The sequence below is a fragment of the Dermacentor andersoni genome, chromosome 7, assembly GCF_023375885.2.
Source record: "Dermacentor andersoni chromosome 7, qqDerAnde1_hic_scaffold, whole genome shotgun sequence".
NCBI lineage: Eukaryota > Metazoa > Arthropoda > Arachnida > Ixodida > Ixodidae > Dermacentor > Dermacentor andersoni.
Window position 1 is genome coordinate 164,113,619 of NC_092820.1, and position 21,894 is coordinate 164,135,512.

At 43.6% G+C, this 21,894-nt stretch overlaps 2 protein-coding genes across 6 annotated transcripts in view; one reads left to right on the forward strand and one right to left on the reverse strand.

Annotated features, from left to right (window-relative positions):
* Positions 1–21,894, forward strand: part of LOC126533246 (hydroxyacyl-thioester dehydratase type 2, mitochondrial-like) — a 47,111-nt gene that overhangs the window by 8,489 nt on the left and 16,728 nt on the right. Inside the window, exon 5 of one of the 4 annotated variants that reach the window (XM_050180519.3) lies at positions 10,228–10,505. The exons of 2 other annotated variants lie outside the window; for them this stretch is intronic. The gene's annotated coding sequence lies outside the window, so the exon portion shown is untranslated. Of the gene's footprint in view, positions 1–2,359; positions 2,447–10,227; positions 10,506–21,894 lie in introns of those variants that run through there. One more of the 4 variants, XM_055071840.2, reaches the window with a different exon arrangement.
* The window catches only part of LOC126533206 (unc-112-related protein-like), a 29,058-nt gene that overhangs the window by 3,833 nt on the left and 3,331 nt on the right, over positions 1–21,894 (reverse strand). For both annotated transcript variants that reach the window (XM_050180477.3, XM_050180476.3), the window contains exons 2-10: positions 18,223–18,381; positions 10,152–10,385; positions 9,311–9,504; positions 8,051–8,250; positions 5,421–5,631; positions 4,028–4,200; positions 3,204–3,334; positions 2,350–2,456; positions 751–966 (exon numbers count right to left, since the gene is read on the reverse strand). In XM_050180477.3, coding sequence (XP_050036434.1) covers positions 751–966; positions 2,350–2,456; positions 3,204–3,334; positions 4,028–4,200; positions 5,421–5,631; positions 8,051–8,250; positions 9,311–9,504; positions 10,152–10,385; positions 18,223–18,361 — 1,605 coding nt within the window. In that variant the 5' untranslated portion in view covers positions 18,362–18,381. The remainder of the gene's footprint in view (positions 1–750; positions 967–2,349; positions 2,457–3,203; positions 3,335–4,027; positions 4,201–5,420; positions 5,632–8,050; positions 8,251–9,310; positions 9,505–10,151; positions 10,386–18,222; positions 18,382–21,894) is intronic.

Genomic DNA, 21,894 nt, shown 5'->3' on the forward strand with positions numbered 1-21,894 from the left:
TACTGCTGCTCTTTGGCATTGCAAAGTAAAGTAGCACAATACTTTGTTAATACTGCTCAACATGCCGCTGGTCTTTGCATCAGTAAACATTTGTTTACAGATACAGAACTAAGTAAAGCTTTAGGCTGCACACTATGAAGCTGCATGCTGACAGCACGGCACAGCAGTGGGTAAGCCTGTGGAATGCTACAACCTGCTATACGCAATACTACTGATAAAAAAGTGCTGTCAGAACATTATAGAAACGAGTAACGACCAGTGATGGCCTAGAGACAATCTTATTTTAGACTCGTTAGCACCTCCACATTGGGCTGTTCCATGAACAATTTCTCATGCGCACGGTGACGTCAACTTCTCATACATATATGCATAAATTATAAAATGCACGTATGTCACATGGGGTAAAAAATAAAGAAGAAAAATATTCAGGACATGAGGATTGAGCATACAAGTGTTTCTATCATCACCATCATCCTATTATGTGAACTGCAGGATGAAGGACTCTCCCAGCAATCCCTGATTACCCCTGCCTTGTGTCGGTCAACTCCAGCCTATGACTTCAAATTTTCTGATCTCAACACACCACCTAATTTTCTGTTGTCCTCGACTGCGCTTCCTTTCTCTTGGCATCCAGTCTGTGGTGCTAATAGGCCATCAGTCATCTGCTTTCTCATTAGACAACGTGCCAAACTCCACTGGCTTCCTGTAAAACTTAGCACAAGTGCACCCAACAGGATCCGTCATGCCCACCTGTTTGCTCTTTAGTTTCTTGATGAAGCGGGGCGCGACAAAGTCCTCAACGTCAATGTCAAGCTGAGACGGCACCAGTGCTGGGGCAGGTGCAGGCCTCTGCAGCTGCAGGAACTGCTGGATGGAGTGCACCTCGGCCTCGTACGAGGCGTCCGCCATGGTCTTTCCCTTGGCCGCCAACCGGCAGCCAGCCATCCACTGGGCGTACTGGTCCTCCTGGAAAGGACACGCACACCTAATCAACACACGGTTGCCAGAGGAAACCACATGACCTCAAGAAAAATTGCGCAGGTCTCAATCGGGAGAATGCAAAGCTTTCTAGACATTTGCGTGGATGCTGATACCCATTGCTTGCTGCATTGCACTGACATTCTCTTTTGGCTTTCCGCTCCACTTATTCAGAAGTCTACGTAGGTATCTCTGGTGATCTCATCTCAACGCCGCTAGGATTTGTACCACAATCACAATACTACCTGTAAACACTTCTGTGCGAGCACATTGCTTGGTGTAATTGATGCACTGAATCTATTGCACTTAGTGTTTCGCGCACTGTGCTTGAGAGAGACAAGGTAACCACTGCCAAACGAACTCGGTAGAGTAGCTAAAAAAAAAAAAAGCTTCGCTTTAAATATGCTGTAATCTAGAAGTTGTGGTGCACGGATCTTGGAAGATGTGAAATGAAAATTGCATTTTCACTAGAGTGCTGAACCTACTCAAGTATCAAGTGTTCGAAAAAAACTCGTCCGGTGAGATAGCATTTCATAAAAAAACACGAAAGCTTCTAGTCACTGATCAAGTGAAAAGTTAATTAGCATTTTGGAACCCGTACAGGTTCCTTACAGGAATGTAAGAATTTTGATCCCATATGGGTTCTGAAATATCAACTTTTGACATTGTAAGTGGCCTTTGTGCTTTTTTTCTAAGTGCTTGACTTGATTGCCCTAATAGAGTTTTCTGGTGTTGAAACCCTCCTCAATCTAGCAATGTGTATGCTTGTGTTGCAACAAAAAAAGCAATGTGGGCAAAAAGACCAGAAAGCACTTTCTGTTTGCATTGTCAAGAGCAGTCATCATGGATCAAGCTCAACCTTTGACTCCCTTGCAACATCGCTGTTCTACAGTTCTCATGCCTTTCACGTGCCTAGGATTTCAGCTATGGGCAAGGAAAGATCACGCAGACTGGCCAATGGGTGACAAGACAAAAGACTGACAACAATGCACTAATTCCCACCCAAGGCCTCTTGACAACAGATACCAAATTCACAACTGACACTTGGTGAACTTGTGTCTTCATAGGTCAGTGCGAAAAATGAACCCAAGCCATGAATTCGAACTCAACAGCTCAAGATGAGGTTGTTGAGCATCTGTAAATGGCTTGGAATCCCAACCAAGTTGGCCAAGGCTAAGTGTTGATAACGTACAACTTATTGCAGCGATGTCTCGAGAAAAACAAATAGGAGCAATAGCTTCTGGATAAATTGTCAAAAATTTTCAATTTGTGGCCCGTGAAGAACTGCAAATGTGACAGTTTTACTATTTTTAGCAGGTCTTACAGGCGACATCGTTTGTTAAGAGCAGAGCTGAGCTAATCAGTGCCTACCGTTTCGCAGCGGAGCCAGTATTCGGTCATTCCTTCGGGGCCAGGCACTTCAAGACGAATACCGTACTTGCCTTGGGCGAGGTACACATCAGGCGTGACTTCAGAGCCTATGAAAACAAGAGAGTTGTGTAAGCTGGCTTACTAAAAGTCGCTAGACATCATACAAGAATTGACTCCCAAACGTATTTCAAACCTGCCTATTAATATTCTGCCGCTCACATTGCTATTCCGATAAATTCTATCATTTTGCCTGTCACAGTTATGCAGCTATTAATTAGCTATCACTTCTTACCTGTACCACAGGAAGGTGACGCTTTAAAAGCCAGTTGAGTGCAACGCAATGATCTCACATGTGCAGCGAGCCAATTTATTTTAGTAATATGGTACAATCATGCTAGCACCATGTTTCGGAGAATAGAATAGTCACCAACATGCACCAAATGCACCGCCACCAGTTGCTAGGCTATTCTTTTCAACATGCTAGTATCCTGACTTTTTGTAAGCTCTCAATGCTAGAAGAGAGAAAAGAGAAAATGGCATATCTACTATTACTTGCTACAGCATAAGCTATGAAAAAAAAAGAAAAACTGGAATAGGTGCCTCGTTTTCTTCATTTTTTGTGCATGTTTTTGCTGCTGTGAGCACTGCAATACGATAAGATGATGAAACTGTGGCACACTGAAGAGAGCAGCTTAGTGAATAACGGTCAGTGTCATTTTTTGTATACACATGAATTGTCAATATTATAATGTTGCCTATTAGGCACCTATTAAAGCTCACGCGGTATTACAAAGAAATTAGCCAAGTGGTAAAGTTTGGTGAGAGCGCAAAACCAAATATGGTGGCCCCCCCACCTTTGAGGTTGATGACGTACGAGGGGCTTCCGCCGCCTTCGTACTCTTCCCTCGACTTGTAGATGCACATGCGTGTCTCCTTGAAGATGAAGAACATGCGCTTGAAGCCTTTCAACGTGAATCGCTTGGGCCTGCACAGCACAGTTGCGGATTCAACTTTCGTGAAGATAAAAAAATATTGTTGTAAAGCAACTAGTACAACTAAAATGTGTTGAATGTTAGTTGGAAGTTGAGACTACAGACATAAGCAAACATAATGGCCTGGATGAAGTCTCTTGCTCTCTCTCTGACACAAAATAGCCCGAAACTGATGCTTTTAAGAATCAACAGTATACTAACTGGGTGGAGAAGAGCGAGACTGTACCAGAAAAGGCAACTTTCTACTTGTAATTGTGAAACCGTACTTGTTGATAAGTACAAGTGCATCATGTAACATTGAATAGTACTACAGCCTTTGGAGGTGTTTCAGGGCGCTCTTGCAGTTACTGAAGCCAAAGTAATGCATTAAAAAAGAAACCTGAAAGAAGGCTAAGGACCATGCATGATATGAGCAATTTTGATATTATGATAACCATTATGACACAGGAAGGTGCTAGTATAGATGTGAGAGCAAATATTGGAGTCATCTGACATTTTCAGGATCAAGAACCTCGTTAGGTTGGCAGCTTGTGCAAATTGACATTCCATAAAAACTTCCAGCTTGTAGCATGAATACAAAAGAAATTGATATAGTCAGTCAGCCAAAGGGAAAAAATAAGCATGCCAGTGTTGGTTCACTGCACCAAGCAAGACCAGTTCAGTGGGCAGAAAGAGAGGTGACTCACTTGAGGAATCGCAGATAGCTGTGCAGCTCAGGCACTTGGGTGATGTTGGAGGTCTCGCTCGCGATGGCACTGCCTTCCAAGGTCACCTGGAGATCGGTCAGGGCAGCATCGATGTCGTCTTCGCCTTGTGAGAAGTCAGGCTGGCTGCTGTTGGCCTGCAGGTTCACTTGGAGCTGGGTGCGTACACGAGAAGGCCACGTCAAGCGCCACTTTCCATTTTTTCACTTGACAAGTCTGCACTCTACACTTTCACCAAGAAAAAAGTGACAGTTGATTGATTCCAACACAGCTGCAGGGTCTTAACGTCCCAAGGGCATAACACGGTCTGCAGGAGATGTAACATTGACCATTTGGGACTTCCAGTATCATGCACCCGTAATATGCACCTAAAGCACATTACACGAGCGCTTCTGCATTCCAATTTCATCAGTATACTGCTGCTGTAGCCAGGCTTCAAACAAGTGACATTGTGGTTGGCAACGGAATGCCATCAGCAAGTCAAGAAGCAATGCAGTATCAAGCAAGAAATCCTTGCTTAGCAACAAGTGAATTTGCTGCAGTTGGCATAGGTGAGTGGTAAATATGCCAGGGCCTGCAGTTAGAACTATGGCTTGGTATTTAGCCGCACATTTTCTTTTTTTTTTTTTTTTTGAATTTGGGGTGTTCGGGAAGAAGTGTTGCAGTTGATCCTGGATATATCAAAATAGTTTGATATATCGATAATTTGAAACATACCTAGATATGCCCATCTGAATCTAATCTAAAAACTGCAAGCCTGAGACAACTTCCAGAGATTGTGAAAAATGGGAATTTACCTATTTGTTTCGCAAAGGTTGCGTTCAATGCACAAAAGCTTACCTAAGTTTGAAGCACGAATGTCACAAGTAGCTCATGCTGAGGAATGGCCTTTGATATACCAATTGCAATGCTAACCCTAAAAGCCTGTGTCGCCCATCTGCGAAACCGCAGTGCACCTCACCTGTTGAAGTGCTTGTTGCATGTTTTTATTCAGGATAAGGAGTAATTAAAAGCAGCCCACCCCTCCTGCTTCCTCACTACCCAAAGCTTGTCTCATGTTGCATCTTCAAACACTGAGCCGAGGGCAGTTGAAGTGGTGGAATGCTAGCTGTGCGCGTAGTGAGCACTGCAGTACAACGCCGGCGGCACCAAGGCAAAGCGAAAGTGTCAACGAGACCCTGGTGTTTATGAGGAGAAAGCAAATGCCACCATGTCCGACGTAAAGGTGCAGCCGTGCCCATAAAAAAGCAAGCCTTAGTTTATGGTAATATTCTAATAACTTTCTATCCCTGTCAATGCTTCGCCCTACGGTTAAAACTGCACCAATTTGCTTTTTAGACAAAGGTTGACCAGCTAATGGCAGTTCAGTACCCACCTGGAGCGCAGCAAAGAGCATCATCTCCTCTTCGGTGCAGTCGATCTCCTCAGTGAGCAGGGCCCAGCGTGCCTGCTCGTAGATCTGGTTGATGCGCACAGCATCCTTGCGCGGGTTCAGGTCGTAGAATGAGTAGAACTTGTAACGCAGCTGCAGCAGGTCAAACTCCCGCACGTCCTGCTCCATCAGAGACAGCGACGAGTCCAGCCACCTGCACGCAACAGGCGAGGACTGTCATCTCCAAGAGCCCAGGCAGGGAAGACATAACAGTGCCTTCTCAATAGCTTGAACTTTTTTTGTTCTTTTTTTTTTCTTTTCTTTTTTACGGCAGAGCTTTTAGGGCAAATCTGCAACAATTTTCGTGTGGGGGCATGGTCGGTATTAAATGGCAATCAGCCAGTAATGCAGCAACAGTAACATTTCCTGGGTAGCGCATCTGGGCCTTTTGGCTAAGATCAATTTTAGTATTTTTTCGTACGGGTACACTTGTGCAGTACAGTTTACCATTTATGATTTTAAAGGCAGAACACAGGTCTCTGTACAAATCTTATTTATGGTGAAGGAATCGCACTCAATATAGTGAAGCATACATGAAGTCTTTGGTATACTTCGTACAGTGGCAAAACAGATCTGCAGTACTTTTGAAGGATGTGAATACTCCCTTATACAGCTTCACTGTCTTTCATGTGCGAGTTGCTCAAATAGGTGTACAGATACGACGAACTTTTTTTTCGAAAGAGACCCTTTCAGGGAATGCCAACAAGCCCAACTTCTCCATTGAACTGGACTAGGCTCGGCTCGTTACTCCTGAGGTATTTGACAACTGGCCAGAATAGTGCCAATCACTCCGAAGAAAAAAAAGAAGTTACACTTTCAACCATTAAATAAGTCGCAGCATTGAGGGTGTCGAAACCGTGGTGGCTTTCCTTTCGACTTTCATCCTGGCTTACACCTCACTGAACAAAGGGCCGGTTGGTTAGTTGTAGCTTTGATGTTGTGTTTCTTCATTTTTTTCCTGTGTCCACTCTGGTATGTGTTTTATCCCGAAAGCTCTTATTTTGCTGTGGTTGTTACATTCATAAGGTGAGTCTTGCTGTTACTGCTAATAAGCTCACAGTCGGTTGGAGCAATACTCAAATAAAGTTCAGCAGGCTTGTGCTTTCATCCTACAGTGCAAGCCCTTGGCAATGCCAATATATTTACATAACAGACAAGGCATCTCTAGAGATTGAGCTATGGAGTTGTCTGATGATTCACTTCCTGCAAAGCATGCATGCATGTTGCCTTGACCTGCATAGTTCAGCGCTGCTTATTTTGCAGACCTGCCAGAAGTCTTGTCAAGAATAGGCACGAAATGTACTTTGCTTTTCCACTAATCCCCGGCTCCTTCTGGACACGGTGTTTCCAGCAGGTCGAACTCATTAGCTAACTAAACATTGTGCTTATATCTTTGTCACGACACTAAAGAAGCAAGAGAAAGTGGAGCAAGAGGGAAAAGGTGCCAAGACAGCAAACCTGCCCGAACTCGTCACGGCATTTTTCGTTTTTGCTTCTCCGGTTGCTCCCGTTCTGCTCTTTGTTTTCGCACCAACCATGCCAGCTGGCCTCGATCCAATTCCAGAGGGCCATGCTTGTGTGTTGGCAGGCAAACGTGTGGTTTTTTTCTTTATTTCTTTCTTTTTTCCTTTTTTTTTCGCCCCCCAGACATCTTTAAACCTCGCCCAGCCTGTGGTCTTTGCCCAGTGTGCCAAACCCCTCCCCAAAGACTCGGAAGCGCGGCCGCAAAAACGCTGCATGCTGCCATCATCACTGCTGTCATTTGCGTTATTTGCAGCACATAAATCAGTAGGGAAGAATGACAGAAGACAGCTTTGAGCTGGCGCTCAGTTTCTTTGGAGAGGACACACACCCGTGTTTGCTTTCACAGGAGAAAAAAGAAAAGCAAAAGGGAAAACAAAAGTTAAGATGTGAGAAAGTGCTTTGAGAATGGAGAGAGAAAAGCCAAGAGGTCATTGGGCACATCGTTCATGCTCGAACTGTTTGCTAGCAGTGAGTTCAGCTGAAGCTGGGCACTACTTTTTGGAGCTGAACGTCTGGTTCTTAAAATGAATATAAAAATATTTCATAAAGGAAACCAGGTAACAAAAGCAAAAAAAAAATAGAGAAGCACCACATAAAACCTAACATTGTATTAGTAAAATTTTTTACTACAAGTACAGGAAGAAACAGGAAAAATAATACAAAAGATTGTGAAAAAGCATTGCCAGTCTGTCCTCTTCAAGGTTGCAAAACAAGTCACTAGAGAGCATGCCACCATAAGGTATGTTCTTGATTATGAAGTATGTCTATTTTCTGAGCATAAACTAGTACTCTTTTTTTCCATCACTTGACGCTAAATTTACATAAGCTCCCATGTGTTATTTTCTAGCTCCAACAATCATGAATACGAAAGAAAAAAAAAGAAAAGGAGATTTCAGCAGGTGCTGTTGTCCTTTCAGTGACAATGACATCAAGAAGAGGGGCGACTCACGTCACTAAGAATTAATTGCAAGCATCAAATAACTTCGTGAATATGATGAGCAGAGACTTGCAAGTGAGTGATGAGAATGCAAATGCACTCAGTCACTCACCCAGCATTGAGGCGTGCCCTCTCGACGAGACTCTTGGGCCTGAGCAGGGCTGCCTTGATGTCCTGTGGCGGCTTGTTGGGGCTCTGAGCGAGGGGAAGCTCATACTGGGAGCTGAAGCTGTTGTCGGGAGTCAGGTAGCTCCCGTTCAGGCCTGGCGGGATCCCATTGTTGAAGCTCGATGTGTTCCAGTGTGTCACCGACTGCGGACAGAGAGAGATTTTATTAAAATAAATGCAGAGAGGTATGCCGTAGCAAATGTGCTCTGTTTTTCTACTCTGCACAGGTGGGAAAAGGGCAAGAACAGATGGTTCCTCTTGGTAGAAATGGCATAGGAACAGACTACAGCACAGGTGCCGCTAACAACTCTTCTATGTTATCGTAGAAATCGCACAAAACAAGACAGTACGTAAGAGCAGACGTCAGCTCAGGTGCCAGTAACAACTCTCTTGCAAAAATAACTTTTCGTAAAAGCTCTGTAAAAGAATTCTATTTTCTTGACCTAAACTGCTTTGACAAGCCATTTTAAGCAGGTCGATTTTCGTAACATTTCGTACATCACACAAACAAGGCTTCCAAACAGGTAAATTTTTCATCCCTTTTAGTTCCACTTTAGCAATAATGCAATAATGTGCCTCCTAGCATACTCACCTCGCATGACAGTGAGGCAATGGCTCTACTATGACATGCACAAGGTGACCTACGGCCCACAAAAATGTTGCTCTAGTTTTGTCGTGGCCATGGCATTTGATTTTTACAGAGCTCAGAAGTCGAACTGTCAACACTGGCAGCTGCTAATGCATTAGCAAAAGAAAGAACAATGTTAGAAGAGCTGAACAGGAAAATTATGCAGCATTAGCAAGAAAGCTGAGATGGTCTAACCTGGTGATTTCCTGAGAAACCTCATCATCTAACTTTACAATAACCTGAGACAGTTAAGATGATCTAACCTACCATGATTTTTCCTATAGGTTACAGCTGTCATGTGCTGTATTTATCAAATATTCCTGTCTATGATATACAGGCACAAATTTGGCAGTTAATTTATAATTAATGGCAGTAAATGTCAGCTGAAAACATATTTATGAATCAAAGATCACTGTAGAGCCAATTTTGCTTATCTGATTAGTAAATGTTAAATTTCATGAAAAAATTTTAAACGTTAAGTCCATGCACTCGTAGGCAACAAACTGGAAAATATGACAGCAACAATTTACACAATACTAATTGAAAGAAGGGAAGTAATAATGAAAAGCCTCTGACCGAGTTGTGGGCCGGTCCGAGAGCACCATCAAGTGAGCCGTTGCTGTCATTGGCTTTTGAACGATTGAACTGGATGCTGTCAGTGCCTTCCTTGGGACGCTGGCGCGGGCTGCAGCCAACGGCACGATAGTTGCGCTTGAGGTGCTCGTTCACTAGTGGTCGACAGAAGGACATCTCCTCGGGGTGCCGGATGCCTGAAGAAAACATGAAATGCAACACACGGTTAGGTTCACATTACTGCATTGTGCCAGTTCAATTATATTCTCTTTCTAATGAACAGCACCATTCTTGACACAAATTCATAAAGCAACTTGTGAGTTGCTGTGTTAATTTGCTTATTGGCTGTAGACTGATGATGCCTGTTTCTCAGCACATTCCTGCTTAACAAGGATGTTAAAAGTAGATGTATAAAAGTATATATACACATAAGTAAAAGCTTACACTGTTAAAAACCAGGTGGCTGAAGAGCTTCTGGCCCTGTGTGTGTTGTGAGCTTTGTACTTTATGTAGCAATACCTTTCTTTATTTGCAACATGATTCGTAGCAACAAGATGCAAGATAGTGCCTTTCAATCAAAGGACAATAATTTACATGACACATCTGTCTAAGACACAAAAATTTCTAGGAACTTCATTAGAACTGCAATGAAAAGGGACGTAAGCTATGAACAAATCTTATTAACTTGTGCATGGCTGCTTCACCTGTCATACCACTTGCGCCGGTTATCTTCATTAGCTTATGCTGGCTTCTTAATAAACACACTTCATTGCCTGTACCAAACATAAGTCGATGCTTTTATGTCCTGCTAAGATAACAAAAAAAAAGAAAAAAAGGTGCCTGCCTAGCTCTTTGCAGACTTTGACAACAGATGAGAAGGTCTTGACGGAGAAATCCGTTCGAACGTCCATGATGCGCAGGTCGGGAAACTGGACGCGCAACGTCTTGTGCATGGGTGTGAAGTGCAGCAGGGCATCAGCCATAACACCGCACTGGTCGAGCGTGGACTTTGTCCGCGTGAGCCATATGTTCTGCTCGGGCCACCAGAGAGCGTGGTCTGACCAGTCCGTTGGCACATCTGCACAGAGAAGGTACGGGAAGCAGGAGGCATGACAATTTAGCGCCGTTGTGGGCTTCACACATAAGATATGGAACTGCGCTGGCAACAAGAAAAATAAATAATTTTGTGGGTATTGAACGCAACATGCACCACATAAATAATTCTTGCAAGTAATATTTCTCATTTTGTCTATCTTTTACCGCCTTTTTTATTAGTATTATAAAGCGATTTCATGCCAGTTCACTTGCCTGCGGAAGTTGCAGATTTCTTGCATGAAATCTGCACTAATTTGCCTACTAGATTAAAATGTGCCATACACACCTAACAACACTAAAATACTTTGTCAGTTTTCAAACTCTGCCTTGAGAGTGCTGTGGAAACGTGGCCCCATTTTCTGTTTACTTTTGCAGCCACTGAGCAAAGTCCGTAGTGCATGCCACTGAATAGCGAACATGGAGTGGTCTTGGAACAGTGTGTGCATGTGCATGTATAGGCACATGTGTGCGTGCACGTATTCTTATCAGAGGCCATGTCTTGCATGACTTCTCTCATTTATCTACCACGCTGTTGTGCACACTACAGATTTCGTTGTCCGACAAGTGCAGCAGGCAGAGAGGAGTTGCACACTGTACAGCAATAAACACAGTAATCTAGAAGTGTACCGAAATGCACCGCACAAGTGCTTTTAATTTTGTGACAAGGAAGACTGCAGCTAAATTTCAGTATAACTTTGCGCATCAAGAAACCCAACATAACCTAGGCATAGAGAAATATTTTTTCACAGTTTTCCAAGTTTTCCCTTGCAGGAACACCAAGATGTGCTATACATCACTGCATGTTGTCTTCAAGTCCTCTGAAAATGTCGGCTCGAAGCTATGTGTTGTGACAGATAGAAGTGTAGAAACCAGGCTAGATTTTACTGCAGTCAACTAACCAGTGATCAACCAATCATACAGCGCACACAGTTTACTATGTACATATTTAAAACAACTAAAGGCAAAATACTTCCATCTGAAAAGCTTCCAGGCAGCACAGTCTAGCCAACCATGAGGTTAGCCATGCGCAGGAAACGAAGATCATATTTTTATTGCTCATTGATGTGTTTACACTTGGAACAACACAACTTCAGTCTTTGATAAACACATTCCTTGGCATGCTGTCAAGAGTTGCATTCAACATTGGACAACAAGAACCGGAACTGTTTCTGGAGATGTGTTGCAGAGTGAACGTGCCATCGCGCAGCTTTTCTGAAAGGGCAGCTAGAAAGAGGAAGTTGCAACCAGGAACTGTTTTCACAGTATGCTTATCAAACAGGGCATCTCGTGCGATCTACATCTATCAGCATTTACTGATAATTCACTGTGCTCTGCTGCTGCACAACCCTTAAGTCCGTCCCGTTTGCAGCATACATATCTTTGTTTGCTCTATATCGTGCGGGCCTCCACATAAACACACTTCACGGCATGTCCAGGCTGAGCGACAAGCACAGCGATAAGCTCTTCTTATCTCTGTGAGTAAATGGTGTGTTGTCTTGCCACTCTTGCAAATATTGGCCCATGATGCCTCTGCCGACAAAAGCTAACTCACCGACACTGCAATTCTGGTGAATAGGATCTTTCTAACTCGATGTGCAGTTTACAGGTACCCACTATCCAACGCACTGACCATTTATTAAAGAATCAAAAAGAAAATTGCATGGACCCTGAGTAGAATTTTAGGTAGCAATCCTCGAGAATCCCAACATCACGTAGGAATAAAGAAATATGCTATGCCAAGCAACAGAAAGAGAGCATGTTATCCTCCTAAAAAAGATATTTAAATGCAAACTATGTGATTTTACTGTTAACTCAATGCAGAAACTGCATTGCTAAAGACGAGCATGGAGCATGGAACATGACACCAATGCACGAGGTTTGCAAGTGGACCAGCTTGTGTGTCACGAGGAAAGCCTTTATGTGTGCACAAAGACACAAACGTTGCAGAAACACACATAATGGCACGTTAAAAGCTTTTCCTAATGCACTTGTTGTCCTATGTTAATTTATTTCAGGACCCTAAACAGCCAGTACAGTTCTTTTTAGTTATAAAATTTTTAAATAAACATAGGAAAATCAACTTGCAGAAAAAACATGTACTATCGGGGACAGAACTGCCCAAGATGTGGCTCCAACGGCCGGAGCAGGGGAAAACTGCATCGCTGTGCAGTCTAGTTTGCCTGGTTTGCCTGGTTTCAGTCAGTCTGCCTGGTTTGAGATCAAGAATGAGCGCATGTGCATCCTAGCTTGCCAGCAAGCGTGGGCTGGATGGCACCTTCACGCGAGTTGCTCTTTGCTCACGAACCTTGCGCAAGATGGCGCTATGACGGCATCGGTTCAGCATGTCTGCTGCGCGTGCTGCAGAGCTGGTGACAAGGCACTTGTCATGGCTTTGGCCGAGCAGGCGCGATACCCTCTTAAGCAAGCATCCATCGAATGGCAATTTTTTTTTTTTTTTTTTCTTGTTGCTAACTGCGTCTTTTTTTAGTCTGTGCCCAGACAATCAAACATTGGTTTTGTGGAATGGGAAAGTGGCACGAACAATGACGCTGCCAATAACGCTGCATGTGCCATGCGTCTATAAACTGGATCACAAGCAAGTCATACTCCGAGCCGATGCCCAAATAGCGGCATCTCGCGGAAGGTTCCTGGGCGAAGAGCAACTCGCGTGAAGCAGCCAGCGAGTACATGCTTGTACCCAAGCTTTATCTCGAACCAAGCAAACCAACACGGCGCAGCGATGCAGTTTTCCCCTGCTCCAGCTGTTGGAGCCACGTCCTGGACAGTTCTGTCCCCAATAGTACATGTGAGGAAAAAAAGAGAACGGAGGAAAAAGCCTTTCTTTTGCTTTCTCCAGTGTGGAGTTCTAATTCAAGTATGAAACACCTTCCCGGGCACAAAGTTGTGACTAAACCTGCTCCAAACCAAGCATCCGGTTGACCAAACGCATGACTAATGCTGGATGAGTGTTTCATGCCCTCGTTCTATATGCAGAGCAAGCCACAAGAGGAAGTTCCCGACCTTAACCTTATCTCAAACACCAACAGGGGACAGGGTCGGAGTGTGGAGGCAAGACCGCACACACACACACACCTTACTCTAGTCAGCCTGCTGCTGTTTGCTTGTGAATCGAAATCGACTGTGTCTCTGCTGCCAGCTGCTAACCAGCTCCAAGACCTCACACTTCCACTTCTCCCCTCGGCACTCTGCAGGAAGCTTTTTTTTCTTTCTTCGTGCCATCCACCGGCACCATCTCGGAGGGGGACAAGTTCCAAAAATAGGTCTCCGCACTCTCCCCCGACCCTAGCGATCACCCTGCCTCTTTCTATGTCTGCAGCTGCTGCTGCTTTGACAGCACCCTTGCCTCGCCAGCTCAGCTTGGCCTTCTTGGCTGGCACTGGCAGACGACATGGAGAACACGTGGAACAGAGAGGATGCCTCGCTGTTTTCACCCCGAATCTCTTAGCACTAAATAGAAGCATTAAATCAGTTCAGACAGATAAAGTATTCTTAGAAAACATTACTTTTAATTGTGTACAACATAAGAGGTCGATTACCAGACAAAAACAAAAAAAAAGTTCAATGTTTCATTTTGTAATTTCATGCTGCGACTTCATGAAATTCAAGTTTCTCGTATGTCGGCCATTAACAGCGCGGTAAACATTCTCGAAACTTGCCAGTTGAAGTGCTTGGCTTTTGTATCCTATTCGAATACAGTGTAGATCAGTCTTAACCAATAAAAGGTTAAATAGGCATGAGCAGATGCCGCCAAAGTCTATGACATCACATGTGAGCTGGTGCAGGAACATTCAAGCAGGCATCACCACCTATCTTTGGTTTTTTAGTCTTTTTCAGTTTTGTGCAAAGGTAATTATTAATTACATTTCAAATTACTTTTTCTATTTACAGTCCATTTAAGAGATGCATAGCATGTTTAACAAGGCACAGCTAAACTAGGGGCTCTCGCATAACAAGAACTCTCGATGTGCCTTCCATTTCGGTGCCTTTAACGTGATTTTGATCCACTCTGTAGAATGCTCTGCAGGTATACGTTTTCTTGCAGTGGTCCAAAATAGTGAGGCGACCGAAATTCAATGGATTCAGCCACTGAAGTGACTTTAAACCACGAAAGCTTTCGATTGATTATATTGTATTTTCAGGCCATTAAATGTCAAGGCAAACTTCACAATGCATCTCTGCAGTACTTCAGTCACTGCTTAGTGTAATCCAAGAAGTTGCACTTTCACAGGTGTGCAGAGAGAAAGGCCAAGTGAAACACCTGTAGGTCAGGTCATAATAAAAGGTGTTCATGGACATACCAAGATGCCTTATTAGGTGTTCCAGCACACAACAAAAAATAAAATCTTTTCAGGAAAGAATGAACAGGTACAATACTGAATTCCCACTGCTTAAGGGCCTATGGAAGTATTTAGTGGTAATTAGGCTAGCGATTCAGGTCAACTAACAGCCTGTTTCAGAACTAGCACAAAAAGTATTTCCAATTCATCACCACACTATATAATGCCGTCACACCTTTGGCTATGTTTTTTAGTGTGTTAAGTTTGCAACCACACCAAAAACAATAAATTTTGAAAAAGCAGTATTTGGTAAAACAGCCCTAAAGAGTATGGTACTTGCATAATGAAGCGCTCTGCTGTGTGAATGTTTAACTACAGTAATTCACAACCTTGCGAGTTACTGGTGTTGCCTGCTTTGCAAGACTGGCAACAGATTTCATGCATGTTAACCTCTGAACATTAAAGCCATAAAAATTTGATGAACACAACACCTGAAGTGGGGACATTTTTTTTTTCTTCTAAGTTTGGCCCTGAGCACATAACTTCTGTAGGACACATATGCACTTCATTAGCCATGCTTTACCTTTACATGCAGCACACAAGCAATGGAAAGCTTGAACAGCACAAACTGGCAACCAACACGATCTTTAAGTCGCAGTGTTGCCAAATTTTGCCTGCATTTGGAATACGTCTAAATTAACTTGCTCAAAGCATGTACCTCTCTGGTGTTTGGTCACAGTCGGATGACTTCCAAGGATTCAGTCGGGGACTGACAGGCAAAGCTTTTTCACTAACAAAATTTATTGTCATAAAACTTGTAAACTCTATGGAAAATTCTGCAGAGTTGGCAGGTATGGATTTCGCGGACGTTGCGAGGCTGCCACTCCATGCAGCAACTACATCCGTGCCCAGTAAGAGAGAGCTTGGGACTCGTGCCAGAGGCAACGTCGCCCTAGTTGCCTTAATTCACACCAGCTTTTTTTTTTTTAAGGACTGCTGCAGTGCCAGCGCGGGACATGGCCGTTTCCACGCGGCTGCCGTCGACCCGCCTGCCCTAGCTTTGTTTCGTGGGGAGAGGGAACGGGTGTTTCGGACCTCCTCTCCCACCCCCAGATGACTGACAGTGGAAAATGTTACCGCTGCCAAATGCGGAAGAACCTGTCATGAGCTTTGTCTATTGCGGTGTCATGGGACAGGTGACAGAAAAACTGACAGCACAGCTACGACACCATTCTGTCGTGTTCGCTGGTATGTCTCTCCACTAGGGATAACGTGCATGCCTTTTGCACTGAGAAATATCTGGTGTGGCATTGCTGATACAAGCACAGTTACAGTGTAGCTGATGGGAAAGGCCCTCACGTTAGAAGCTTGACAGCACAAGTAGCAGTTACCAGTTCTTGTTATTCTAAATGTGTGCTTGCTGCGCTTCTTTATGCTTGTTGGCATACAGGCCTTTTATTAAATAAAGAAAGCATTACTTGAAGTCGGTAACTTGCGTTTGAAAAGAGAAAATCAATCATCACTGTTGCTTCAGACAAGAGCCCTTTAATCAATGACAGCAAGCACTTGTTTTCTATGCTCTTACCAATTCACTTATTACGCAGAAAATTGATACCTTTGATTCATGTGAGACAATTTCAGAGAGATTCTTTGAGTAAAATATTCAATTTTCTTTTTTTCTTTTTTATGAGCTGTGCCACTTGTTCACACTGGAGTCTTAAGAGAACTCTGCCTCATATTAGTTTGAAATCATTCGGACACCCTAACAGCCAGCTGCTGAATGCAGCATCACACATACAAGTTTCTTCATTGTGGTGCAAATTAAAGGGCAAGAAAACTGGCAAGATGGCTGAGGCTATGTTCCTGTATGTACTATACTTTGTACGCCTCACATAATGAAGACACGTTGGGATACGACACTTGCGTGTGTGCACAACACTGCAGCCCTTGACAGCCAGCTCTACCTGCCAGCACTGACAAATATTTATCGTACAGGTTCCGCGGCCTGCATTTACATATACATTATTGATATTGCGTGGTCATGCAACCAGTTAAATAATTAAGGCACATTTTCACAGCAAACAGAATGGTAGTAATGAAGTGCTTAGTAGATTGTGAAAAGAGCCAAATAAGCCTAACTGCCTCATGTTGTTTTCCCTGTCTAAAACCATCTCACTTTGTCAACTGTGCAGAGCTACCCAATCACTTAGAATGACAGAAAGCTGACCGAATAGGTGAGAATTCACAATTTGAAAGCTTAGGTTAGAATTTTGTAGTGTCAGTTTCATTACATTCGTGTTGGCGTATTGTATGCCTAACCACTAAAATCATGTACCTAATAACTTCTCAAATTGCGTTATTGGCAGGTAGTACATTGTCTACATCTACCTGTCGTGAAAAAGCTGCACAAAATTTTTAGGTTTCTGCAGCTTTCACCTTTATTACGCATTTTTGGGTAAGCATATGGTAATCATCTATGATCCCTACAGCTTAGTGGCAAGAGACCAAAAGAAATAGGTTGCAAGGACTTGCAGATATGACCACGTGGCAACTTTGAAACCTTGTCGCTGCCTGGCTGCCTGTGCCAATAGGAAGCAACAGCTGCAGCACAACCAAAAGGGGGGGGGGGGGGGGGGAAGCTACTCAAAATAGGCTGTGGTGTGAGAGGTTACTTTAAGTGCCGGTAGACAGCAGGCGAGGTAGTGGAAGTAGGGTGGGGAGACAGTGTGACTCAGATCTTTTATTCAAGGGGAAACAGAGAAGCTGCTAATGCATACACAAAAATGTATGAGCATTAACATACCATGGCCCTAAAGGCTTTTGTAAGCAGTAGAAACATTTAAAAAAAATTTTTTTGCAATATCTAGTTATTGCACGACTAAAAGTCGGGCGACCAGATGAATTCAGGCCAACAAATGGGTGGCCCCTCTAAAACAGGCCGAAGTAAGGTGCACAGCTTGTGCTAAGCTAGCCCAATACAAGTGGAACATTTCATCCAAGGAACCTGCCTCATTTGGACTAAAAATGCATTATGTACATTACATTTTCATGCGCATATATTGGGAGATGGCCGATTCTGTGAGCAAAAACAGGCCAACGTCGGCGACAGGGATGCCACTTTTTGTTTCCATTATCTGTTTCGGAATCTAAATGCTCCAGTCTGTGAAAGGACTCGCAATAGGCTAGAATTTTCACCATATTGTGTTTTCTTTTTTCTTTCTTTGTTATTAGACAGCTTAAATTTTCCAAGAGACTCTGTAGAAGCAACTTGCCTAGATCAATTTCTAAGCGAAACAAGTCAATCCGCTACAAGTATGAGAAAACAAGGCATTATGAAGTACCATAAATATTCCTGCATACCTTGCTGCTTGTGACACATCTTATGCGACCAAACAATGTCGCGCCTCACTGTGAGCACCCTACAATGCTACGCTAAGATTATTCAATGCTCAAAGATGCAACAAAAGAAAAGCATACCGACAACAGGAGCCGAGGAAATTTTCTTGAACAAGAACAACTCACTGAGTGATTCGACGAGCTGAAGCATGACGCCACCAATGTGCATGTCTCCCTTGACTCGCAGCTTGCGGTCAAGCTTGAGGTCGGTGACGTGGATGCACAGCTCCCAGCTGCCGTCCACTTTCACCCCGTCAGCTATCATGTTGTTCAGTTGTGGGTACACTGCGTGGAAACAAGGTATAAAATTATGAAAGTCGTTCGCATTCAGCAAGTCACGAGGCAAAGTACGGGAATGGTAAGAGTTCCAAAGATTACTTCAATACTTAAGGAAGACTAAACAAAGAAACTGTCACACCAGACTTGAAGATTACACTTTGAATATGGTAAAGTTCCTTTCAGCAGGGAGAAGTTCGAAGCAGAAGTTCAGTATGCCAGAAGGCAATGCAAGAACGCTTCTTAGAGCAGCTTTCTGTGATGAGTCACAGACTGTTGCAATAGCTGGCTTGTACTAGTTGCATGTAAATTAAAGAATTAATCATTCTGCCAAACTCAAAAATAAACATCAAAATTAGTCTTTCAGGGATTCTCCTGAGAAGGAGGGATCCAAGCCCACAAGAAAGACATAAAACCTGATCTCATGCAATGATGTCGCTGCCACAGCGTTATGTGCAGAGATACCAAATTACTGCCATAGTTATACAATTCTCAGCTCGATGCACCACTTCAACCCCAGGAGTGGCCCACAGCACTATCTGTGCCCATAAGCAGAGCACACCACCACCTTCAATTGATGCAGCCACTGTGCTCCACCACCTTCAATTGATGCAGCCACTGTGCTCTAGTTTTGCACCTCAGCCATTTTCAAGTTAAAATTTCCTGATCAGGCATATTTCAAATTCTTCCGTTCATATGGGAGTGGAGGAGTGTTAATCATGCATCTCTGCACGACAGGAATTGTCATCCACTCCAACGAGTAGAGGTGGAGTGTCCGTGGAGGAATGTTAAAAACTGGAAGGCGTAGGGGTTAGGCCTTTGAGGTGTCAATTTTTTAGCAGATCAGGATAAATTCCGAGAAGAATTCAAAAAGCATCACATACCAGTCCAGTTTGACATACTCTTTGCACATAAAATACAGGATACATCTAGGCACAAATGTAAAATGAGCCAATGTTAATCGTAATATCTGCTCTGCCCATGTCAGTTTTACATGTAGGCATTCAAAGTTATGGGATATACTCAGATGGGGGACTGCAACATCTGTGATCAAGTATATCAAATTGAATAAGTAATTAGAACTGTGGTGCTATCAGTCCATGTGAGGAGATTAGGTGCTGGCTGTGCAATTACACCAGTTGCACACCAACTAATGTATCACAATGCAGGTGTTTCTGCAAGGCTGCACATTTTTCTTTCCATTGTAGTAGACTGAAAAGACCACAGCAGATAAGTTCAATTCCTAACTATATTTGCTCATGGGAATAGAGGCAGTGCTCATTGTCTGAAAAGCTCTCTCATACAATACCAGAAAATGTTAGTAATTAGAAAACAGCAGCCTCAGCTGAGGCTGCTGTCTGCATTGATACCTATAAAGCTATAACTAATCAGTGTAGGACAGAACATTCTATAAAGCACACTCCGCAGGCTACAATTTAAAATGAAGTTAGAAAGGCAATGCCTTAAAATTTTGCTACATATGTTTTGCTGAACATATAAACTGGCAATAAATTGGAAATATGCCACTGAATAAGAATCCAACCTTTTGAAATTCTGTCACATGTTGTTCACAATGAATTTCAGCACTGTAAAATTATGGCAACTTTATGTGTTTTGTGAAGGACCACATGAATTTCTGTCAGCGCTACATTGTTGCTATGTAGCTGTGTGGCAGAAAAGCCATAAGTCCTGTACAAATTAGTGCATTCAGATGTTGCAGTTACACATACACTTTTGTGATTTCGCAGGAAATGCTTTAAACATAGCGCTTGCATGTCCACTAAGAAACACAACCTAGGTGCATGTGACGTATGATTTGTAATAAGTGCTTGCTGTAAATATCTTTGTGAACATGTACCAGAGCGATGCAAAATCATTTTCTATTTTCAATAGTCTCTTGTTCATTGTAGTTTATTGCCACCACCTCTGCTTCATTACCCCTACTGCTTTGCCCGTGTACAAGTGACAAGTGCACATCTCACAACCTACAATATGTTATTTCTACCTTTGCATATTGCAGACCTAAGTTTTAAGTTGAGCTAGTGGGTGTTTTCTTCAACATGGCAAACTGCAGACAATGAGAGAATAGCTGTACAAACAGGATAGGACCCTTGTCTCATCAGCAATATTTACACTGCTGACAGTGTGCCTATTGTTTGTGTATCTCTTGTCTCGCTGCCTGTGGTGTTCTCCACGTTGAAAGTGTTCTGCAAGTGACCGATAGATACACTTATCAAGCTTCCAAAGGCTGGCTTAACAACGAACAGTCAAATTCCTTTGACACCACTAGTGCACTATTCCTGACCATGAAAGCAGTGATGTCTCTAACTTTTGTGCACAAATATTTCGAAGGATTTGCTACAGCAATGTTCAAAGCTGCTGTGTCACAACCAACTGCATAATGTTTCATTGCCAAACTTCGGCAAGCTTCTCAGATCAAACTAGTGAGAAATTGTTTATTCTGCTAGTAAAGAAAAGAGAAAGCATGCGTTGGAGGAAAGCCTGTACATGTCCAGGATGAGTAAGACAGCACAAACGCATCGTAGTTTCAGCATTTTCTTCTCCAGAATGTCTGAACTGACATCCGCATGCAAGCGACTAGACAAGTGGTGCCTTGCTGTAGTCTCTCACATAGCTGCCAAGTTTTGCTTTTGCAAGTGAATTTGCAAGGCCACTCTTGGCAGCCTTTTGTGCGGTGTAGTAGAGACTTCACCGAATTATGCATGCATTGCATGATAGTTTTTGCATGAAGGGAGGTGCGACTCCTGTTAAATTACCTAGCTTTTTACCTGGTGAACAGCCAAAGCTGTCCCAAGCATACAGATTCACTTGGTACTGCAGGCAATCTTGCTCACCAATGCTGTTATGTCCTTTTCTTTTCTTTTTTTAACTCTCTTTCACAACTATATATTAAGGCATTTTTCCGGCTCCAGCAGTTTGTTGGAATTGTGCAAAATGTCATGGCTTTTCTGTTTGGGTCTACATCAGTTTGAAAAATCATTCCCTCCTGTTAAAGTTACGCAGACCACTTCTACCTTTTCTCTCGCAAGCTTTGCCCCCTCCACACCTACGCCGCCCTACCACCGCGCCATTCACGGATCCCTCTGGCGTTCCAGCGTGACGTCACGGCGTGTAGTGGGCACACGCCGCTTCTACTACACATTCTACGCGTGGGCAGCTCGGGAGAGATGTCGTACCGGCCTCGCATATGCACGCGCGAGCCTCGGCGCCCGTGCGCGTCTCGCAAGCGCGCCGCACCTACGCTTTAAACGCGCGCCAGCAGACCTACCCCTACGCTCGCTTCGCTGTGCGGCTGCATGCGAATGCTCCTTGGGTCGACCGCGAGCAAGGCCGACTGAGAGAGCCCGGATCAATGCCCCACGCACATCGCAAACACGAGAGGCCGCACCCCCCGGCCACACAATTCGCTCGCGGAAATGAGTTGGAAGAAAGAGCGGCCGCTGTATCGTAGCGAGATGAGAGGTCTCGACGACTGCCGCTCGCTTCGAGATGGAACTGTCT